The 24,480-nt window shown below is 43.2% G+C and overlaps 2 protein-coding genes across 4 annotated transcripts in view; one reads left to right on the top strand and one right to left on the bottom strand.

Annotated features, from left to right (window-relative positions):
* ZNF699 (zinc finger protein 699) overlaps positions 1–24,480 on the top strand; it is a 415,566-nt gene that overhangs the window by 348,158 nt on the left and 42,928 nt on the right. The window lies entirely within an intron of this gene.
* Positions 1,404–23,597, bottom strand: ZNF317 (zinc finger protein 317). Of its 3 annotated transcripts, none has more exons than XM_045990529.1 (7): positions 23,410–23,597; positions 12,532–12,654; positions 11,703–11,842; positions 10,909–11,035; positions 10,368–10,463; positions 8,992–9,074; positions 1,404–8,098 (listed from the first exon to the last, which is right to left on the bottom strand). In XM_045990529.1, exons 2-7 carry the CDS (start codon positions 12,560–12,562, stop codon positions 6,779–6,781), a joined length of 1,797 nt encoding a protein of 598 aa, XP_045846485.1. In that variant the 5' UTR covers positions 12,563–12,654; positions 23,410–23,597; the 3' UTR covers positions 1,404–6,778. The 3 variants fall into 3 exon arrangements, with proteins under 3 accessions (XP_045846485.1, XP_045846487.1, XP_045846488.1); XM_045990531.1 differs by having other exon boundaries at positions 1,404–8,095; XM_045990532.1 differs by lacking the exons at positions 10,909–11,035; positions 23,410–23,597.

The raw sequence follows: 24,480 nt of genomic DNA, 5'->3' as shown, positions 1-24,480 counted from the left end.
TGTCAAATAAATAAAATATTAAAAAAAAAAAAGAATCAAAAGGAAATGCCAGAAAGCAAAAACACAGCAAGAGAAGTGAAGACTGTCCTTGATGGGTGTGGCAGACTGGACCTGGCTGAGAAAAGACCTGGTGAACTTGAAGAAGCTTCAATAGAAACTTCTAAAACAGAAATACAAAGAGGGGGAAGAAAAAAGGATGAAAGACAAAATATTCAAGAACCATGGGACAATTTACAAAAAGTATAATGTATGTGTTATGGAATATCAAGGTAGGGGGAGAATAAGAGGAAAAAACAGAATATTTTAAGTAATAACAGATGATAATTTTCCAAATTAGTGACAGACACTAAACAGATCCAGGAAACTGAGACATCATCAAAGTAGGATTAATACAAGGCCCCCCCACCCCCCGCCCAACACATCTCTACCTAAGCTTATTATATTCAAACTGCAGGAACTCAACATTCAATAAACCTATGATTCATGAACAAAAGTGAAAAAAATTATTCTACTGGGAAATTAAAAAAAACCCCTTATTAACTCCTGAATGAAAAGGGAAGTATAAACTGAAATTACAGAATTTCAAAGAAACAGTGATGATGTAAACTACGTACTAGAATCCATGGAATGCAACTTAAAGCAGTAATCGGAGGAAAATTCAGTGCAGAAAGCACTTAATAAAATGAAAGATTAAGAATAAATTAATTGCTGGTTAAGAAAAAAAAGAAAAAATAAACCAAAACAAAGTGTAAGGAAGGAGTGGAGATAAAAGCAGAAAGTAATGAGGAAAAAACAGAAAAATAATAGGTCTAATTAGTCAAAATTTCATTTTTAAACAAACAAACCAATAGCTCACTTGACCCAGGAAAAGAGCAAGTAAATATAAAAAAGAGAAACAGAAAACATTTTAAAAATCATTAACTACTTTGCTGATCTCCACACTAAATGAAATAGACAATTTCTAAGGAAAATACAGATTACCAATACTCATTCAAGTTAGAAAGCTCAAAAAAGACCAATTTCTATGAAAGAAAATTCCGGAAGAAATATACCACTAAAAGGCACTTGACTCAGATGGTTTCAAAGGGAATTCTACCAAATCATCCAAAACCACATAGTCCTATGCCATATAAATTATCCCTAAGCACTCAGAAGGAAAAATTCCCATACTTTTCATGAAGCAGGTATAATACTGATAACTAACCAGACACAGTACAAAGTACAGACCAACTGTCATACATTAATACCAATGAGAACTTCTAGACAAAATACTAGCAAAAAGGATCCGGCACCACATTTAGAAAATAATACACCACGAACAAGCGAAATTCACTCCAGGAATGCAAGTTTTGTTGAATATTGAAATATTTATTAATATCACATACTTTATTAAGTCAGAAGAATCATGATCCTCTTCATAGATGTTCAAAAAAACTGACAGAATTCAACCCCATTCGTGACAAAACATTCAAGAATATAGGATATCTTCTCAATATGATAAAATAAATATAATACCTTAGTTCTAAAAGACATTATCTTAATTAATAGGAAAACAACAGGAGAACCTCCTCTAGAAAAAAGGCAAGGGTGCCCACTATCTCTGCTACTATTTGTCACTGTACCAGAGATAACTAGCCAATGCAATTAGACAATCAAAAACAATTAGAGGTGCAGAACTGGTAAACAAGATATTTCAATTTGCAAGTGATATGGCAGCGTACCTGGAAAACCCCAGAAAACCAGTAATACAACTAACTCAAAAAATAATTCAGTGCACTGGCAAGTTACAAAATTAGTAGCTTTCATGTACAAAATCTGTGAACAGAAAACATAATGGTGGAGAAAAGTTCATTTATAATAAATGACTAAATACTTAGAGAAAATGTAACAGGAATGTATAAAACTTGTGTATGGAAAACTTTTTAATATTCCAGACAAACACTAAAATAGACCTGAACAAATGGAGAGATACCCTCTGTTCTTGGATTAGATGACTTTACAGTGCAGAATTGTTAGTTCTCCTCAAGTTAACTTATAAATTCAAAGCAATGACAATAAAAATACCAACAAGCTAATTTTATAGAGTTCAACAAGATAATAGGAAAGTGCATATAAGAAACAGAGTGCCTCGCTGGTTCAATCAGCTGGTCATGTGACTCTTGATCTCGGGGTTGTAATTTGAGCCCCACGTTGGTTATAAAGGGTATTTAAAAGAAAAAAATAATCTTAAAAGAAAAGCCAAGCAAGAATACCTAGGAAGACACTGAAAAAGAATAATATGAGGGGGAACTAGACATTCCAAACAGTAAAGCTTATTATAAAGCTTCTTATAATTTAAACACTGTGGCAAGAAACATAAACAAATCAGTAGACTAAAAAACCCAGAATTAGACCAGATACATATAGAATTCAATATATGAAAAAGATACATCTCTAATTCCTAGGGCCAAGATATACTTTTTGTATAAACAATGCTGGGTCGATATGGAAAAAATAAAACTAAGATTAACAGCTCACACAGTACATACAACAATTAATTTCCCATGCTATAGATCTAAACATAGATCTACAGGTGTATACTAAAGCCAAAAACCAAACCAAAGCCAAAACCAACTTGTAGAAGAAATCACAGAATGTCTTCTTGCCTTCTGGGTGGCAAACACTTCTCATGCAAGAACAAAGCGTGCTGCCCATAAAATTAAAATTAGGAACTCATTTCAACACCACTTCAAAACACTGGAGACAAGCCACAGAGTGGGAGAGAGCATTGCAAGACACCCATCCAGAAGGCTCCTAATAAAATACGTAAGTCACAGTAAGAAAAAGGCAGGCAACTTTAGTATTTTATCCAACTCTACAAAATAGCTTGCTGGGAAACGACCTTGCACAACCACTTTGGAAATTTGGCGTCATTTACAAAAATGAACACACGCACCTTGTGAGACCCAGCAATTTCAGTCCAGCGTATCCACCCAAGAGAAATATACATGCACCTGCGCACTATCAGAAGCGCTGATGTCCGCAGCAGCATTATTCACAACAGCCCCCAACTGAAGAGTGAAATGTCAACTAACACAACCTGCTTAAATAATTGTGGAACATTCAGTGTGTACACGTGCGCGCACACACACACAATACACTAGAGATACTCTAAATGCTAAGGATCAATTTCACAGAAATAATGGGCAAAGTCAGACCGACACAGAAGAACACATAGGATATGGTTCCATATTGAGTTCAAAGACAAAACAAAACAAAAACAAAAAACCTACGGGGTGTGGGCAGAATTCTGGTTACCTGTGCACAGTAGAGCAAGGTTTATTGTGGGCATGAGGCAAAGGGATGCCAGCTACGCTGGTAGTTATTTCTTGCCTGCTGATTCCATGGATTTGTTCACATAATAATAAAGTTGTATGTGTGTGAATTAAGCATTTTTGTGTTTTCAGTCAAAACTGTTTTAAACGTTAACATACATACACACACACAAACACACAATCACTGTAGACATGATTTTGGCATCAATACTGCTACGCTGCACACGCACAGACCTCACACCAGCAATTCCCTCCTGGGATAACTCACCAATGCTCCACAAAGTATGCACGCCATCTCTTAAAGTAGCCATGTTCGTAACAGGGGAAAATGGAACAACTGTAAGTCCTGTCCGTGAGAAGAAAGGTACACTGCGGGGGAATAAACGATTGCTGTCTGGTAGTGGAAATTACAGCTACATTCATCCCTGTGCTTCTCAGACCTCCCCTGCTAACACCAGTCTGGCCCCTAGTGTCTCTAACTTAATTCTGCAATGGCTTGCTAGCAGGCTTCTTTGTACTTTGTCCTTCCTTAGTCTGTCAACTTGGAAGGCAGCGATTCAAACAGAAATTGGGACAGTCACCACCCCTCTGATCAAAGCCCTCCATCGACTTCCTACCACGTGGAGGATAAAAGGCAAAGTCCTTCCAGTAAACCCACAAGGTGGGGACCCTGACCCAGCTCTGGCCTCATCTTCTGTGACTCCCAAGTTTCTTCCACTCCAGCCACACTGGCTCCTTTGCTACTGCATGGTGGTCCCAGGCTGAGTTTTCTTTCTCATGGGCCATGAACCGCCAAGGGTGCTCTTCCTGATTACAATACGGTGCACTCAGAGTTCACGGATATCTCTGCTCAAACGCTCAACTCTTTAGCTGAGCTACTCTTTCCCTGCCCACCTGCCAGGTCTGCTGCATCCCTGCGCTCCCTCACTGGCACCATGCTTAATTTTGCCTTCGTTGTATGTACCACCATTTGATATCCGATATATTTAGTTACTCATTTGTTTATCAGGCATCTTACCCTAAGCAGAATGTAAGCACCATGAGGGCAAAAATCCCAATTCACTGCTCTAGATGTGAGGCATAGACAGAACGGGGCCCGATACAAGAGGAAGTGTGGATTCAAACACCAGCACTAGGACTGGCTTGTGGGCTGACCTCAGACAAGCAACGTGGACTGCGCCTTTGACTCTCCATCCGCCACGGGGAGACAGTGCTGGCTGGCATTGGCTTCTCAAGGCTTTTGTAAAAACTGATACACTTCAAGTCAAGACCTTAAATACTTAAGTATGTCAAAGACTTGAAATACAGTTTGAAAACATGGCTTAAAGATGTTAAAAAAAAAACCCCATTTCCAACGGTTCCGAGTATAAGCTGGTTATATCCCCACACACAGCAGTTACAGAACCTTCCAAGACGGCAACCACCGGGAGGGGCGGAACCCTCCCCCGACCAAAAAAATGATTGAATTGACAAACAATGAAATATCCAAAGCTGCTTACTCCAATAACGTTTTATTTTTTTTTCTCCTGTAGTAGGAAGTCTGGAAATAACAAATCCATGGCTAGTGGAGACAAAGAAGCTACTGGGGAGGCCAGGATCATTTTGACTTTTCTGCAGGTTCCTCTGGAGCCTGTGGCTTGCATCCTCATGGTCCCAAGACAGCTCCTATAACACTAGGTATTTGATTTCCTTACAAGGCGAGCAGCAGGGCAAACAGCAAAACAAAACGTAGCAGAATCCAATTAGGGATAACTCCTTTTCAAGCACTTTCTTCTCACAGCCCGCACAGTGACATCTGCTGATCTGTCAATAGCCAGGCTCTGAGACAAAGACTGTACTAACCGCAGAAAAGTCATAAGAGGCTTTTAAAAATAGCATATGTCAGTAATCTGACAAAAGCTAGATCTTCCTGACATAAAGAGGAGACACTGGGAGCTCAATGAGAGGTGTACATCACTCTCAGGGGTACAGGAGACCGAGAACATTCCAGAGGATCCATCGGATGGAAGACATTGTGTGGTGATCCAATGCACCTGAATTCGATACTCACAATAAACAGGTATTAAAAAATACCCACGTTACACTGTATGTAACATAATTCTAACCAGTTCACTGGTCAAGTAAGTTATCCAGAAGGAAATTAACATGTATCAGGAATGGAATTATAATAAAAATATTATATACAAACCTTCTGTGATGAAGCATTAGCGTTAGAGGAGCGTGATCTTAAAAACAGAGACTACAAATTAATGAGCTGGGGTCCGTTTTCATGATTAAAGACTGACAAATGAAATCTCATGGTCACTAGAAAATTCCATCAGGGTAGGAATTCTCATAAGCACAAGTGAGGGGCTGTGGCTGAAATCATCTCCAAGTGGGGACTGTCTACAGTGTGGGTTCTCACGTTTCCTGAATGACACTGATTGTATTTTTGAAGTTTTAAGTAAAAACCTCTCCTAGCGTGAATAACATTTCACAAAAACTGAGGGGCTGTCCCAGGCTAAGGTTCTCAACCTCAGTAATACTGACATTCTGGGCTGCGTAATTCTCTGCTGGAGGGACTCCTGTGCACTGTGTGCCAGAAGGATCTCCCCCAGTTTTAACAATCTAAAATGTCTCCAAAGAAGCAAAATCACCCCCGGGTAGAAACTTTCTGCTGTAGACCCAAGGCTGGCCATGTTTTCCTGTAAAGGACCAGAAAGCAAGCATTTCAGGCTTTGTGAGTTGCAAGTGCTATCTGTCACACATTCTTCTTTTAAAAATGGAACAACCTCTGCGCCTGGGTGGCTCAGTGGATTAAGCCTCTGCCTTCGGCTCAGGTCATGATCTCAGGGTCCTGGGATCGAGCCCCGCATCGGGCTCTCTGCTCAGCGGGGAGCCTGTCTCCCCCTCTCTCTGCCTGCCTCTCTGCCTACTTGTGATCTCTTGTGTGTGTCAAATAAATAAACAAAATCTTTAAAAACAAAAACGGAACTATTCTTAGCTTGCAAGCCATACAAAAATAGGCAGCTGGCCCATTTTCTGACCTCTTGTAGACCTTTGCACATTCCTACTTTACAGGTTTTTCTCCTTAGTATGATTTCTTTTATGAGGAATACAAAGTGAGACCAGCAAAGGTTTGCCCAGACAGCGGATTTACAGATTCTCCCTACTGTGCTTACTCATAGGCCCCGAAAAGTGCCAGGCGGTGCTAAAGTCATTTTGACCCTAAGTATGAAGCTACGGTTTCTCTCCCTGAAGTCCTCATTTTCCTTAAAGTTGTTTTTGCCCCCAACGTGAGTCCTCACAAACCCGACAGTGATGAGCAGAAACAGGTCTTCCCCAGCTATGACACAAACTGGGTTTCTCCTGTTACAGGTCCTCTTCTGTGTCCAGTAGAGCTCATCAAAGTGCTCCTGCCTCCCTCACACCAACGAGGCTTCTTCCCAGTCTGAGCTCTTGTGGCTTCTCTTAAAGCTGACGCGTCACTGGAGCCTCTTCCACACGGATGACACGAAGAGCTTCTCTCCCCGGTGAGTCTTCACATGACTCCGGAGGGACGAATGGTCGCTGAAGGCTTTCCCGCAGGCCAGGCACTCGTAGGGCTTCTCCCCAGTGTGAATCCTCCTGTGCACGTTAAGGTTGGAGCCGATGCTGAAGGCTTTCCCGCAGTGATCGCACTCGTACGGCTTCTCTCCTGTGTGACTTCTCATGTGAGTCTTGAGGGTCGACTGGTTTCTGAAGGCTTTCCCACACTGCCTGCATTCGACACGTTTCTTTACCAGGTGAATGCTCATGTGCCTCCTCCGGGATAAGTAGTCCCCAAACACCTTCCCACAGGCGGCACACTCGTAGCGTCTCTCTTGAGTGTGGATTTTCCTGTGTGTGGTCAGGTTTGAGCTGGCGCTGAAGGCCTTCCCACACAGATCGCACCCATAGGGTTTCTCTCCCGTGTGAGAATTCATGTGCGTCTTAAGGATGGACTGGTTTCGGAATGCTTTCCCACACTGTCTACATTCAATGGGCTTCTTTACAATGTGAATTCTCATGTGTTTCCTCCGCGACAAGAGATCACCAAAGGACTTCCCACATTCTTTACATTCGTATGTTTTCTCGACCATGTGGTTCTTCTTGTGCAAATTGAAGTTCGACTTCCATCGGAAGGCTTTCCCACACTGCGTGCACTCGTAGGGCTTCTCGCCGGTGTGATTCCGGACGTGCTCTTTGAGATGGGAGGGATGCTGGAAAGCTTTCCCACAGTCGTGGCATTCGTAGGGCCTCTCTCCAGTGTGCGTCCGTTTGTGGGCAATGAGGTGGCAGCTCCTGCCGTATGCCTTCCCACACTCGTCACACTTGTAAGGTCTCTCCCCGGTGTGAACTCTCATGTGTATCTTCAGGGAGGAGAGGGTTCGGAAAGCATTTCCACACTGACTGCAGTCAAAGGGCTTCTCCGTGAGGTGAGTTCTCGCGTGACTCCGGAGGGCAGAGGGATCGTTGAAGGCTTTCCCGCAGGCGCTGCACTCGTAGGGCTTCTCCCCCGTGTGTATTCTCCTGTGCCGTGTGAGGGACGCGCTTGTGGTGAAGGCTTTTTGGCACTGGTGACACTCGTGCATTTTCCTCCCGTTGTAAATGCTCACATGCTGGGCGAGATGGGACCTGTTCTTGAAAGCGGCCCCACAGTCCCGGCGGTGATAGGGCCTCTTGCCAGCGTGCCTTCCCATCTGCTGAGTAAGATGAGTGCCCACGCTGAAGACTTCAAACAGGTGGGCGTACTCGGACTTCTCTCCAAGATGCGTTCCTTCCTGCTAATTAAGAGAGGAACGCTGACTGAGGCACTTCCCACAACTCACCACGTTCCTATGAGTCATCTAGTCATCCCCACGTGAACGGATGGAAGCAGAAGCGCGTCACTGTGACGAGTGACGTCGTGATCTGCAGTGCCAAAACCTTGTTCCTGCCCCCTCTGGGCTCGATCACATAAAAAGCGCGACGCTGGGGCACCTGGGTGGCTCAGTGGGTTAAAGCCTCTACCTTTGGCTCAGGTCATGATCCTGGGGTCCTGGGATCGAGCCCCGCATCGGGCTCTCTGCTCAGCGGGGAGCCTGCTTCCTCCTCTCTCTCTGCCTGCCCCTCTGCCTACTTGTCATCTCTATCAAATAAATAAATAAAATCTTTAAAAAAAAAAAAAAAAAGGGTGGGACGCCACCCCTAAGGCTCCACGGATAAGACTTTCACAAAGCTTTTTGCATATATATTTTGTTAAACGTTTAAATCTGAATCAAGCCCTAACACTTACTATCTGAGGCACAGTTACAGAAAGAGTTGGTTTTATTTTTTTTTTAATATTTTATTTATTTGACAGAAATCACAAATAGGCAGAGAGAGAGGAGGAAGCAGGCTCCCTGCGGAGCAGAGAGTCCGATGTGGGGCTCGATCCCAGGACCCTGGGATCATGACCTGAGCCGAAGGCAGAGGCTTTAACCCACTGAGCCACCCAGGCACCCCAGAGTTGGTTTTTTTTTTTTTAAAGAAATTTAAGGCTAGGTTTACAATGTCCCCCGAAAAGCTGTGATAGTCAGTGTCTGAAACAACCGCCCCTCAGGGAAGGCTACTCACTTGGTTCTGGACCTGCTTTTCTGAGGCTGTCCCTGTCTTCTCCCAGCAAGGGAGACCTGGGATTATCCCAAGAAAATCTTACCACTGTCACACCATTGGGTGTTTCCTTCCCAAAAATATCTTCCACGAGGATGGACCATTTATTTTTGGATGGAGTCTCCCAATCTGAAACAAATTGGTCAAGTATTAAACCGGAGAGAGAAATATTAGCTGGGGAAAGAAGATGGTGAGATGGTAGCGACAAAAACAGGGGGAATTTCTTTGCAAATTAACCCTAAAGAAGGAAAGGTGATGTCAGAGGGGAGAAACACCCATGTGAGGAAAAAAGTCTATGAACCGTGGCTGTGTGAGACATCCGCCAGTGACGGCGGGACATTTAAACTGATTCCCTAAGGAATAAATTCTTCAAAGACTGACAACTGATGACAATCGAAAAAGTATGACCAGGAATGTTGAGTATGAAAGGATGGGACAAAGCTCATATGGACATGGCAGATTTAAAGGTGACTCCAAGCAATTTTGCTTCTGGTAATTTACCCAAAGGAAACAAAAACACCACCCTGAAAAGATATCCACACCCCCCCATTCAAAGCAGCATCATTTATAACAGCCAAGGCAATGGAACTGATCTAAGTGCACCTTGGTAGAGGAACAGTAAAGAAAATGTGGTATATACAGACGATGGAGTATTATTCAGCCATAAAAAAGGGAATTTCCCCATTTTCAACAAGGATGGAGGGCATACTGCTAAGTGAGATTAGACAAAGAGAGGCATACCGGATCTCACCGAAGCGTGGAATCTAAGAAACCAAAACCAAACCACCCTCCTCTCCCAAAAAACTGTACAACCGAGCTCATGGATACAGAGAATAGATTGGTGGTAGTTGTCAGAGGTGGTGGGTGGACAAAATGGGTGTGAAGGGGGACAAGAGGGACATAAAAGGTACAAACTCCCAGTTATGAAATCAGTCCTGGGGATGTATCACCCAGCATGGTGACTGCAGTTAAAGACACTGCAATGCACTGAAAGTTGTGAAGACAGTAAAGCCTGAAAGTTCTCATCACAAGGAAAAAATACTTTTGTAATTGTGCGGTGATGGATGTTAACAAGATGTACTGTGGCGATCACTTTGCAATACACACAAATATTGAATCATTACATTGTACACCGGAAACTAACACAGTGTCACGTCAGTTCTATCTCAGCAGAAAGTAAGTAGATAAGCAGAAGCGACAAAAGAAATACACACGTATGCACACACACCGGAGAGGACAGTGAGACCAAAGGACTTGGGAGCGAATGGGGAGGGATCATGCTCGAATTTCCCTGGGTGACATTTCCTAGTGGCTCTCCCTCCATCCCCTCACTGAACATAACAGATACCGAGAAGCATTTCCTCCATTTCATCACTGAATACAGCAGGTACCCAGAAGCACTTGCGTTTGCCCGCTGCTTACCAGGAGCTGTGGCTCGGTGAAGTGTCCTTTCCTCTGTCCTGGGTTCCTCTTCTTGCTCCAAGTGGGAGATGAGGCTGGGTTTGCCCACCTGATACCCTACTCACAGGAAAAGATGTATGTTGAGGATCGTGGAGAGGACAACCCCTCCGTTATGCTGGGGTCCATGTTTTAGTCTTCAGGGTTCTGAAGACAGACAAGTCTGACTTAGGAGCAGCAAAATGATGGTGCCAAATTTCTAAGGAACACAGTGAAAGGCTTTCATAAAACACAAAACCACAAACACCCACTGCTTTGCCCTTCAAAAGAAGGAGGATTTCCTAACTCAGAAACCTATGTCTAAACTCAGACACACGTGACAACGTCCAAGGTCAAGGGAACGAACAGGTCTCAAAAACCACCAGGAGACACTGGGGGTGGGGCGGGGCAGCACCAGGTTGGCTTGGTCACAACTGTGTTCCAAATCCCCACAGTCCCCGGGTCACACCAAGCACTTAGAACAAAAACACCTGCGACCCAAGCACAGGAAGGATTGCAGCCTCACCCACAGAGGCGAGGTTGCTGTAGTTCTCCAGCATCACATCTTTGTATAGTTTTCTCTGAGAAGAATCCAGCAGGGGCCACTCCTTCTCCGTGAAGTCCACAGCAACATCCTGGAAAGTCACTGACTCCTGAATCACCACACACATTTGGGGTCAGTAAGAAACCAGCCTATCTGCGTTCACAGAAAGACGGCTGAGGCTGAAGCCTGGGCAGGAGAGACTCCACACATGGGATTTTCAGATGGGGTTCTGGGGTCTCAAATGTGTTCCAGAAGCCAGTCCTCAAGACTCTTCCTATGAGGGGCACCTGGGTGGTTCAGTGGGTTAAGCCTCTGCCTTCAGCTCACATCATGGTCTCAGGGTCCTGGGATCGAGCCCCGCATCGGGCTCTCTGCTCGGCGGGGAGCCTGCTTCCCCCCCTCTCTCTGCCTACTTGTGACCTCTCTCTGTCAAATAAATAAATAAAATCTTAAAAAAAAAAAAAAAAAAGACTCTTCCTGAGATGACCTCATCTCCTCAAATTCAAACGCTGCTGACATGGGACCAAAGCTCTCTCCATGTCCAGCCTGAGCCTTCTGAGCTCTGATGAGAGAACCACCCGCTACACAAGTTCATTTCCCCTGACCAGGTCCCTGGTACCGCAGGGAACATGGTAGCTGTCTCGGGCTTTTTTCCCCAGTGTCCTGATCAGGCACTCATCAGCCTGGCTGAGGCTCTCAAAGAACTCGAACAAGTGGTGCTGGGGGCATTCTAGGGAAGCGCCTCTCCCACCCCGAGGGGCCCAGAGAGCTCCTACCTGAGAACCAACACCAGCCGGCACAAGGCATTCCAGGCCATTGCAAGCAAACAGCTCCACGTCCTGCGAACAGGAATGGTCTTCTGAAGGAGAAGGAAGTTCCGACTTACGGATACAGGCAAGGTCCTGGGTGGACACAGCTGGAGAAGAGCAGATCCATGAGGATTAGAGCCTCCCTGACACTCAGAGATCAGGAAACTGCCCCATACCCGCTGTCTAGGCGTGCAGTGCCTATCCCCATCTCTCTTTCACACACGCCATGCCTTGTAACGAGCCAGAGCAGCCCTGCTCCACTCAAGGACAGAAAAAGGATGGTGGGCTCACATAGCCACAAAGAAAGTGATATATGTGCTCAATCAATGAGTGAGGAAATTAAAGCTCTAAGAGGTAGAGCCGCTACTGCGCTCAGATTCATCACAGTAATAAATGGATAAAAAAATGTAACGGGGGGCCTGGATGGCTCAGGTGGTGGAGCACGTGACTCTGGATCTCAGGGTTGTGAGTCTGAGCCCCACACTGGATGCAGAGATTACTTAAAAATGAAATTTTTGGTAATGATAATAATAATAAAAACTAATAAAAGGTTGCCCATTATAGTCCTTCCTTATAAACCAACGACTAACAATCCCTGCTTCACCCAAACTTACAAAGACCCCAAATCAGACGCAGCCACTGGGAGGCTACCAAGACTTTGCTACTACCCCTATTCAGCTCCTCCATGCTCTCTGGCAGCCCTCCCTCTGGCTATGCACAATCCTGACCTCTGTGAAATCCAGGGGCCATGAGAGCTGACTTCTGAGGGCATCCATTCATCACACCCAGAACTTACCACATGTGGGAGACAGACCAAGGGCTGCCATCCCGTGAGGATGACCGTCAATCTGCCTGCACAACAGGGCACTGGCCGTAGGACGCGTCCCTCTCGCTGTCACGGGACTCTTGGAGCAGGCATCTGTAGCAAGAGAGAAAAAGACTTACTAGGAGCAGTCAAAGGCTTTCTGCCTGTCAAGCTCAAAGGACAACTGTGACTTTTGGTTTCCAGCAACTCCTCTTTGGAGCAGCCAAGTTCTATCTAATACGGGCCTTTATCTTCAGGAAATTCTCCAGGCAATGTGGGGAAGGTCCCTGATGTGCCTCAAGTTAAGATTCAGATCTACTCTCCCAAGTAATCTGTCCCCAAGCACAGCTCGGTCAGACTCCCTTACTTGTAAATATCTAGGCTCCAGATTTCTCTTCTTCCTTTCAACTTCAAGGCTCACCATGGCTTCAGATGGTTCTAGCAGCCATGGGATGGTCCACCTGTCACCACGTGTTCAAATCTCCAGTGCCTTTTGGCCACACACTCCATACACATACACCAACATGTCCACCCTGGCCACAGACCAGGCCTTCTCGTCACTGGAATCAGCTTCATGTTGCAGATACTGATTCAGAAATCTTACTCTCTACAAAACCTCCTCTATAACACTTCACCCAAACACTCCCACTTGAGAGAGGATTCCAGGCCACCCATACACCTACCATCTTGTTCCCTGACAGCAAATCACCTTTTTTCACCACCTCGCCTACCCAGCCAGAAGTCATCATGGATCTATAACATCTATGACTCTCTGCCCACTGTAACACCTACAGACCAAAATACTGGCCCTGGACGATTTCAGCCATTTACCTCCTCTCTGAAGGTACCTGGCAGGATGCTGCTGCATACAACCCGTAACTTTCAAAACTCAGTCGGGAAAAGAGCACCTACATTCAAGAAAAGCGTGTGCAATTTGACCTTACAACCGCCCCAAAACCATGTACACAGCTTACCAGTTTGTCCTGAATCAAAAACTGTCTTATCAGTACTCTTACTTTCAACAAATCATCTCATTTTTTTTTAAACATTTTATTTATTTATTTGACAGAGAGATCACAAGTAGATAGAGAAGCAGGCAGAGAGAGAGAGGAGGAACAGGCTTCCTGCTGAGCAGAGACCAATGTGGGACTTGATCCCAGAACCCTGAGATCATGACCCAAACCAAAGGCAAAGGCTTAACCCACTGAGCCACCCAGATGCCCCCAAATCATCTTATTTTCATTTCACAGTAATCTCAACTAAAAAAACATACCTCAGCAAAGAAGTGGGAAATGAAACATACAAGAAAAAAGCCATTTAGGGTAGTCTAAAAACATAAAATACCTAGGAATAAGTTGAAAGCTGCTTAAGATCTTGACAACAAAAACTGTGAAACACTGGTGAAAAATACTGAAGGCCTAAATAACTAAGCAGGCTCATCATTTTCAGAGACTACAAGTCATTATTATTAAGGTAGTATTTATTCTCCCTAAGTGCACTGGTCAAAACAATGCAATCCCTATCAAAATCCTAGGAAGCTTTTTCTCTAGAAGCTCACAGGCAAAATGTACACCAGGGGTGCTGAGTGGAACAGATGGTCAAACATCTGACTCTTGATTTCAACTCAAGTCTTGATCTCAGGGTTGGGCGGCATGGGGATGAGGGTGGGGGGGGTGGAGATAAAAAGGAAATAAATATGGGACACACGGGTAGCTCAGTTGGTGAAGCGTCTGCCTTCAGGTCGGGTCATGATCCCAGAGTCCTGGGATTGAGTCCTGCATCAGCTTCCTTGCTCGGTGGGGAGCCTGCTCCTCCCTCTGCCTGCAGCTCCCCCTACTTGTGCTCTCTCTCTGATAAATAAATAAAATCTTAAAAATAAATAAATAAATAAATGCATAACAAAATGCAAAAGATCTAGAGAAGCTGAATAATGTTAAGAAAGAAAAACAAATTTGGAGGATTCATACTTCTAAGTTTACCACAGTAATGAAGAGTTACTGGAATGAGTTAACAAATAGGTCAACGGACCAGAACAGAGTTAAAAACAAATCTACACGTGCACAAATTATTTTCAGTAAGAGAACGACTTGATTCAGGAGGGAAAGGAGTCATCCTTATAAATGGTACTGAAAGAACTCAATGGGTAAAAAGGAATTTCATTTTCTATTACTACTGCATAAACAAAGTGAAATAAGCAGTCTTAGAATAAGAAGACAGAAATATAAATATCTTATGTTTTCACTTCTATGTGGAATCTTTAAGAAATACCAGAAAACAAAAACCAAAACAAAACAAAAAACACAAGAAAAAGAAAAACTAGAAAACAACCTCATGGATATAGAGAACAGACTGGTGACTGCCTGAGGCAGAGGATGGGGTAAGGGGGTTAAAAGGTACAAATTTCCAGTTATAAAATGGGTAGGTCATGGGGATATAAGGTACAGCATGGGACTACAGTTAATAATGCTGTAGTATATATTTGAAAGCAGGTAGGGAAAAGGGTACAACATCCGCAACGCTGTCCAAGGTACTGTAGTAACACTGTATGATGACAAATAGTGGCTACACTTGCGGTGAGCAAAGCATAAGGTTTTTATACCCGAAACTACTGTAACCTGGTGTATTAACTCTACTTCAATTTAAGAAAATTGGGGGGAGGGGCACCTGGGTGGCTCAGTGGTTTAAGCCTCTGCCTTTGGCTCAGGTCATGGTCTCGGAGTCCTGGGATCGAGCCCCGCATCAGGCTCTCTGCTCAGTGAGGAGCCTGTTTCTCCCTCTCTCTCTGCCTGCCTCTCTGCCTACTTGTGACCTCTCTCTCTGTTAAGTAAATAAAATATTAAAAAAAAAAAAAAGAAAATTGGGGGGAAATCCACTAGGAGTTGATCTTGAGAGTTCTCATCACAAGATAAAAAATCTGTAACTAAGTATGGTGATGATATTCACTACAGACTTATTCTGATCATTTTGCAATATACACAAACATTGAATCATTACACTGTACACCTGAGATTAATATAATGCTATGCCAATTATACCTCAGTTAAAAAAAAAAAATGAACAGGCAAGCCACAGGTTGGGAAAAAATGTTTGTAGTACATAGACTTAATGAAGAGTTCATGTTCTGAGTATATAAACACCTTCTACAAAATTAGAAAAAAATCCAACTCAAAAAAAAGGGCTCAAGACACTTCACAAAATTTAATGAATGACCAATATAATAAGTTTGACAGAGGTATTCAACATCATTAGTCATCAGATAAATGTAAAACAAAACTGAAGATATAAGATTTCAATCCACTGGAATGGCCAAAATAAAAAAATGCCATCAGGGCGCCTGGGTGGCTCAGTGGGTTAGGCCCCTGACTTCGGCTCAGGTCATGATCTCAGGGTCCTGGGATCGAGTCCCACATCGGGCTCTCTGCTCAGCAGCGAGCCTGCTTCCCTCTCTCTCTGCCTGCCTCTCTGTCTACTTGTGATCTCTCTCTGTCAAATAAGTGAATAAAAAAAATAAAAAAAAATTTAAAAAAAATGCCATCAAATGTTGGGAAAGATGGACGGCTGGGGTTGAAATAGTTCAACCACTTTGGACAACAGTTTGCCAGTTTCTTAAAAGTACACTTTCAGGGGTGCCTGGGTGGCTCAGTGGGTTAAACCTCTGCCTTCGGCTCAGGTCATGATCTCAGGGTCCTGGGATCAAGCCCCACATCCAGCTCCCTGCTGGGCGGAGAGCCTGCTTCTGCTTCTCCCTCTGCCTGCTGCTCTGCCTACTTGTTCTCTCTCTCTCTCTCTCTGTGCGTCAAATAAATAAATCAATAAAATCTTAAAAAAAAAAAGTACACTTCCAACTTGACTCAGCCATCCCATTCAAGGAAATTTACCCAAGATAAATTTTTAAAAACATGTTACAAAGACTCATACAAAAATGTTCACAGCAATCTGATTTCACAACAGCCCCAAACTATGAATAACCTACCTCAACAGCAGAAAGGGTAAAGAAATCGTGGTGTGTACAACGGAATACTGAGAACAAAAACTGAGCCACGCAACACGGCTGAATGCCTACAATGCTACCAACAGAAACTAGACACAAGGGCGCCTGGGGGGCTCAGTCGGGTACACATCTGCCTTCGGCTCAGGTCACGATCCCCGAGTCCCAGGATCTAGTTCCGGCATCAGGCTCCCTGCTCAAGAGGAAATCTGCTTCTCCCTCTGATCCTCTCCCCTCTCGTGCTCTCTCACTCAAATAAATAAATAAATCTCAGAAAAAAAAAGAAAAAAGAAACTAGATACAAGGGCATCCGGTTGGTTCAGTTGTTAAGCCTCTTCCTTCAGCTCAGGTCATGATCCCAGAGTTCTGGGATTTAGCCCCTCATCGGGATCCCTACTCAGAGAGAAATCTCCATCTCCCTCTGCCCCTCATTGTGCTGTCTCTCCCTCTCTCTCTCAGATAAATAAAATCTTTTTAAAAAAAGAAACTAGGCAGAAAAAAAATGCTCTAATTCCAGTTATATGACACTCACAAATAGGCAAGCTTATTTAGGCTGTTAGCAAAACTTGTTTATTTTGGTCACCAGAAAAAAGTGGCTGTCTCAATGGAAGAGTATGAGATGGAGAGACTGAAACAAGAGGAACTTTCTGCAGCCACTGAAATATTCTTCATATTTTCATTTAATTTTTTTAGTTAGTGGTTACACAATGTACACAACCGTCAAAAAATTAATCAAACTGGATCTAAGATCTGTAAATTGTCTTCAATGTAAATTATACTTTACTTTAAAAAAGTTAAAAGGAGTATTTCTAACCCTCTGGTCTCCAGTTCTACCAAAATTCCTCCCCAAACTGGTATTGGATATTCTCTTCCTCTCCTATTACAAACAAGGATGGAAATGTCTGCCCTCTCTTCTAAGACCAACGTCTTCAGGGTAAATAATATGTAAATAAGTTCAAAAAGGAGAAAGGGGTGTCTGAGTGGCTCAGTTGGTTTAGCAACTGACTCCAGATTTCAGCTCAGGTCATGATCTCAGTGTCCTGGGACTAAACCCCATGTCGGGCTCTGCCCTCAGCATGGAGTCTGCTTGTCTTTCTCCTTACCCCCTGCTTGCAAATAAATAAATACAATCTATTTAAAAATATACAGAGAGAAAGGTGAAATGAAAGAAAAATATTTAAATCAAAGAAAGCTAGAGGAAAGAAAAAAACAGAAAAAGGGTAAATTCAACAACTAAATATATTTCAACTAAAATACAAATAGTCTCAAAATGGGTTAAAAACAATCCTGTTATATGCTGTTTATAAGAGCCATCTAAAACACAAAGATACAACAAGAATGGAAATAAAAAGAAGATATACAGGGCACACACTTTTTTTTAAGCTGCTTAAACATATTAGAATTGGACAGAAAGGATTAAGGCAGAATGGCTCATAGAGAAAACTGAGGTATTATAGAACAAAGATATAATTCAAGAAAAAGCTGTATATATATTTTCACAGCCTCAAACACATGAAAAAAATAAAAAAGGGCAGAACTCTGCGAATGGACAAAGCCACCAGCAGAGCTCTTACTAATACTGTTCCAGCAGACAATTCAATAACTACAGGCAGACTGAACGAGATGAAACCATATCCCGCACCTACTATAAAATGCAACCAGCCACGACATGTCTCAGAAAATGGCATGTCTCTGAAAACAGCACAATGAGGTTAGCAAACAACGCCCAAAAGACAACCAGAAAATTGTCAGAGGAATGGATATTAAGAGAAAAAAAAAAAAAAGCCTAAATAATTCACATGTCAAGGAAGTCCTAATATTCAATATTTAGAACTGAAATACAGTCAGACATTCCTCTGGAATGTGACAGGTGTCTAATGTTAGAAACTAGAAAGAAACATCCCAAAAAAGTAAAAGAAGAAGGTTATAAAGAACAGAAAGTTATAAAATAGAAAACACCCATACAATGAAGTGGTTCAATCAAGCCAAAAGTTTTCTAAGAAAAACAAAACTGACAAAATTCTGGCAGGATTTATTTTTTAAACAAGGAAAATATAAAAAGAAAGAACTGGATTACATTACAGATGTGATGAACACTAAAAATATAGTAAGAACTTTATTAACAACTTTGACTATACAATTTAAACCTTAGACGGAATAAATTTCTTTTTTTTTTAAGATTTTATTTATTTATTTCACAGACAGAGATCACAAGTAGGCAGAGAGGCAGGCAGAGAGAGAGGAGAAAGCAGGCTCCCCACCGAGCATAGAGTCCGACGCGGGGCTCTATTCCAGGACCCTAGGATCATGACCCAAGCTGAAGTCAGAGGCTTTAACCCACTGAGCCACCCAGGCACCCCCCCTAGGAGGAATAAATTTCTAAAGGTATTTTACTCACCACAATGAAATAAAGAACTCAGATGCCCTACTGATGAGGCAAACAAAACCAGAAGAAAAATTATTAAATTTTCTTACTACTTAACAGCCTCTTGTCAAGTCCTTGAAACAGGCAGAGTGACATTCTTCTAGGGACTGCCTTGATGTTAATTAACACTTTGCTATGAGCAAAAGTCAATCTTAGCCCAACTGCCCGGATCCTGTAAGTCTACTTTAACACACAAAAATTACTTCAGAAACTTCCTTCATCTCCTCTATCCCCAAGATACACGATGGCAATCATCCTCCCAGCCTATGACCCACTGATGGACATCTGAAGGCTCTCATGACTGAGGTTTTACTAAATAAATGACCTTTTCCTAACAATAGGTAGATACCTCACAATCCTGGAAACCTTGATTCCAAAATACCTGGGAGACTTACGCTATCCCTAATCCCCTCCCAACTTGAAAGTATATAATGGGCCACTCCTCATGACCCCAGCGCAGCTCTTCCTACCCACGGGTCCCCTCTTGGTGCTTTTTCAAAAAATTTTTAAATTTTTTATTTTTTTTTCCGTCCTGGTGCTTTAATAAAACCACCTTTTTGCACCAAAAACGTCTCAAGAATCCTTTCTTGGCTGTCAACTTCAAACCCTAACATCCTTCTTACATCACTAAGTTCCCTTAAAGGAACTGAATCAAGAGCTCGAAAAATTTCCACAAAGAAAACTCCAGACCCAAATGGTTCTTCTGGCACAGCTCCCTTTTAAGGAAAAAGTGATTCTATTCTTAGGCAAAATATTCCAGAGTTTAGAAAACAGTGGGACTATTTCCACCCCATTTTATGAGGCTGGCATAAACCTGACACAAAAAAGGAAAATTGCGGGCCAATTTTACTCACACACAGATCCAAATAACCAACGAACTAGCAGACAGAAGCCAAAACAATGATACAATAGTGCCTATCCTTCTCAAAAGGATTTTTTAATCCTTTTTAATTTAATAATCCTCAAAAGGATTATTTTTCAAGGCAAATGTAGTGAATCACCGAGAAATCAATTGGTTTAATTCTCAACATTATCAGATAAATGAGAAAAGCGTATTATTCACTCATTCCTTCAATGCACTACAGCAGAAGCACCAACCATAAACCAGCCATTGTTTCCGGAGCTGGAGATACACAAGATAAACATATCAAAGTAGATGCCAAAAGAAAAAAAAAAAAATCACTTGTTAAAAACCTAAACCATTCAAGAGGAAAAACTCTTAAACTAGGAAAAGAAGGGCGCCTCCTTTGCTATCTTAAAAAAACAGCCTCCAGGGGCACCTGGGTGGCTCAGTGGGTTAAGCCTCCACCTTCGGCTCAGGTCATGGTCTCAGGGTCCCAGGATCGAGCCCTACATCGGGCTCTCTGCTCAGCGGGGAGCCTGCTTCCCCCTCTCTCTGCCTGCCTCTCTGCCTGCTTGTGATCTCTCTCTATTAAAAAAAAAAAAAAAAAAAAAAAAGAGCCTCCAGCGAACAAGGTCAATTCTCTTCAAGGTCAGAAAAAAAAATAGGACTGCTAGCGTTCCCTATCCAAACTCCATGCAATGCTACCAGGACTCCTCAGCCCGTCCAAAAAAGTAAGTAAATAAAACATAACGATGCAAATGGAAAGCAAAAAAAATTATCTATTTATTCTATATAGATGATAACACTGTCTCTGAAGAACTTCCAAAACACTACACAAAAACTAACCGAGGGGCACCTGAGTGGCTCAGTGGGTGAAAGTCTCTGCCTTTGGCTCAGGTTATGATCTCAGGGTCCTGGGATCGAGCCCGGAGTAGGGTTCTCTGCTCAGTGGGGAGCCTGCTTCTTTCCCTCTCTCTCTCTGCCTACTTGTGATCTGTCACATAAATAAATAAAATCTTTAAAAACAAACAAACAAAAACCTAACCCACATTCAATACACCAAGGCGTTGGGGGAAAAAAATCCAAAACACTAAAAACAAAAGTTCCTATGAATAAATCCAACAACAAAAAAACTCTCTCTCTTACACAACACAGCCCTAGGGAGCACCTAGGTGGCTCAGTAGGTTAAGGGTCTGCCTTCGGCTCAGGTAATGATCCCACGGTCCTGGCTTAAGCCCTGCTCAGTGGGGAGTTTGCTTCTCCCTTGCCATCTGCCCCCTCCATGCATGACCTTTCTCAAATAAAATCTTTAAAAAAGGGGTGCCTGGGTGGCTCAGTGGATTAAAGCCTCTGCCTTCGGCTCAGGTCATGATCCCAGGGTCCTCGGATCGAGCCCCACATCAGGCTCTCTGCTCCGCAGGGAGCCTGCTTCCTTCTCTCTCTCTCTCTCTCTGCCTGCCTGCCTGCCTCCCTGCCTCTCTGCCTACTTGTGATCTCTGTCAAATAAATAAATAAAGTCTTTAAAAATCTTAAAAAAAAAACCCCAACACTCTAAATCCTTTAAAACTTTCCTGAAAGGCATTACAGTATATAAATAAAAAGACATAAATTATAAGATACAACAGAATTATGCCAATACTATCCAAATTCCTATACAGATTTCACACAACTTGAAAATAAAACTCCAGTATGCAGAACTTTGCAGACCCTAAAATTTAAGCCATGAAGTGCCTGAAAAAGAATGGCTAAGTGTACGTACTTCATCTACAAGATACTTAGAAATCTCTAAATTAAAAACTGTACTTACATTAATGGAAAAAAGGATATTTCTGAAAATACTTAAGAATGTGAGTCCTCACAAATAATTACCAAAATTAGGAAATGCTTTTTTTGAAAAACATGTAAGCAGTAAAATCCATAAAGGAAATCATGGGGAAAGAGGAGGATGCAGGAAAGAGCACCCAGGTTCAACGATTTTATCATTTCTTTTTGGCTGGTCTGTAGATCCGCTTTAGAGAGAGAGAGAGAGAGAGAGAGAGAGAGAGAGAGAGAGAGTGTGTGTGTGTGTGTGTGTGTGTGTGTTTCCATACATTTTTTGCAAAGAGAATGTGTTTGAGAGGCTGATACAAATGACTCCTATTCCCCAGATTCGCTTTAGAGAGAGAGAGTGTGTGTGTGTGTGTCTGTGTGTGTGTGTGTGTGTTTCCATACATTTTTTGCAAAGAGAATGTGTTTGAGAGGCTGATACAAATGACTCCTATTCCCCAACAAGAATGGCAGCTGTGGTCTAGCACAGCAAGTGTGAAGTGGTTTCTGGACTCTAGTTGGACATTAGTTAACCACGTCATTAACTATCCTTTAATCTGACGGCCCTGATTATGACACTTCATCATAGTATGTCTTTGTTAGTGCTTTTATTCCATTCTACTCTAAGTGGGTCATAAATTTCCATTATTCTCATCACATTAAAAATGATTAAACCGCCTGGGTGGTTCAGTGGGTTAAAGCCTCTGCCTTCCGCTCAGGTCATGATCTCAGGGTCCTGGGATCAAGCCCCGCATAGGGCTCTCTGCTCAGCGGGGAGCCTGCTTCCCTTCCTCTCTCGCTCTGCCTGCCTCTCTGCCTACTTGTGATCTCTATCAAATAAATAAAAAATCTTAAAAAAAAAGATTAAACTGGGACACCTGGGTGGCTCAGTTGGTTAAGCGCCTGCCTTCAGCTCAGATCATGATCCCAGCGGCCTCGGATGGAGCCGAACATGGGGCTCCTTGCTCGGCAGGGAGCCTGCTTCTCCCTCTGCTCTGCCTGCCATTCTGTCTGCCTGTGCTCGCTCGCTCTCTCTTGCTCTCTCTCTGACAAGTAAATAAATAAAATCTTAAAAAAAAAACCGATTAAACCATTAAAAAAAAGAGAATATGAGTGTTTTCGTACCCTTTTTGGCGTATGTTTTATATTCCAATTAAAAAATACTTGAAAGTTAAAAGGATAAATAGCAAGACGGTAAAAATCAACGCAAAATATTAGTAATCACAATAACTATTAATGGACTAAGTCTCAAATTAACAGAATGTTGAAAGGAAGTGGTTTTTTTTTTTTTGACATGAACTTTTAAAACTAGTTATAGACTGTTTACACGAGTCAACTAAACTAATAGATAAGTGCACCAGAAGCTTTAAAAATTCAAAATTTAACATTCAATACAAGTGTTACATAAAGCCAGTGTGCCTCTTATTAATGCCGGGAGAAAATGGACCGCAAAGCCAAGGATTATTTGCTTCTATCCTCGCGGTCTCCCATTCCTGACCGCACCATCAAGTCCTGAATTCACTTCCGTGGGGCTTTTCCTTCCCCACCCCAAGGAGTCCTTTAAAAAAATAATAAAACCAGATCACCACTGCCTTCCCCTTGTCATAAACACCGGGGTCCTACATTTCAGTCCTCGCGTACCAGCGTTTCATACCGCCGATCAGAGTCTAAAGCACACTCCTCGCCGGGCTGCCTGGCTTTCCCGTCCCAGGTCCCTGAACCCATTTACTCCATTCTGCCTACGGGCCTTTCCTGTTCTCGGAAAACCGAGGTTGTTAAGGGTTAAGTGAGGAAAGCAGAGCTTACAAGGCTGAGGGCAGAATCGGGTGGAGTGGAGGTCACGGAGGCTGTAGCTGAAGGGACGCCAAGTACATAGAGCAGGTCCGGTCTGCGGCGGGGAAGCGCAGAGTCCCCAACAGCACAGAAGAAGCCGCGACGGACCACTCCCCTGCCCATGTGTACAGCTGAAATCCCCTCCTGAGAGTAATGGCTTCCGCTTCACTTCCGCCTTCTAAATCTCGCGGGACTTCATAAGAGGCCTCCAACTCGGAAACATGGCGCGGAAAGGATTCTGGGAAATGTAGTTCTTGAGTTTAGACGGTCAGGTCGGTGGTTCCCGGGGCGGGTTTGGCGTTCCACGTTTCCCGACTTCCAATTGTTTCAGGATCCCAGGAATCAGTTTTCAGGTTTCTTTTTGTCTTATCATTCTCTCTGTGGTAGCAGCGAATCTCACCATTTTAGGTACTGTTTATGCACTCAAGGCTCAAATTTCCATCCACATGTCTACCCTGGGTTCCAGATGGTCTGAGACTTGCTCTCTCTGCTTGGCTATTTAATAGATACTTTTATTAATTTTTTTAAAAGATTTTATTTATTTGACAGAGAGAGATCACAAGTAGGCAGAGAGGCAGGCAGAGAGGCAGGCAGAGAGAGGGGGAAGCAGGCTCCCCGCCGAGCAGAGAACCCGATGTGGGGCTCGATCCCAGGACCTTGGGACCATGACCCGAGCCAAAGGCAGAGGCCTAACCCACTGAGCCACCCAGGCGCTCCAATAGATACTTTTTTTTTTTTAAAGATTTATTTATTTGACAGATAGAGATTACAAGTAGGCAGAGAGGCAGGCAGAGAGAGAGAGAGGAGGAAGCACGCTCTCTGCTAAGCAGAGAGCCCTACGCGGGGCTTGATCCCAGGACCCTGGGATCACGACCCGAGCCCAAGGCAGAGGCTTTAACCCGCTGAGCCACCCAGGTGCTCCCTCCAATAGATACTTTTAAAATGCCACAGATCAAACTCCTGACTTCACCCTCTCTACCTCAAGTAGTAGCAACCCTGTCTTTCCACTTACCCACTGAAAACCTTGACAACACTCTCAACCCT

This window comes from Meles meles, chromosome 20 (genome assembly GCF_922984935.1).
Source record: "Meles meles chromosome 20, mMelMel3.1 paternal haplotype, whole genome shotgun sequence".
Lineage (NCBI taxonomy): Eukaryota > Metazoa > Chordata > Mammalia > Carnivora > Mustelidae > Meles > Meles meles.
This window is presented reverse-complemented; position numbering and strand designations above follow the sequence as displayed.

Bases quoted from the DNA above. Each gene is read 5' to 3' on its own strand.
- ZNF317 (XM_045990529.1), bottom strand. From the start codon at position 12,562: ATGGCAGCCCTTGGTCTGTCTCCCACATGTG. The intron at 11,843-12,531 runs GTAAGTTCTGGG...GCTCTTCTCCAG, and splicing joins TGGTCTGTCTCCCACATGTG to CTGTGTCCACCCAGGACCTT. The intron at 9,075-10,367 runs GTAAGCAGCGGG...AATTTGTTTCAG, and splicing joins TCACCGAGCCACAGCTCCTG to ATTGGGAGACTCCATCCAAA.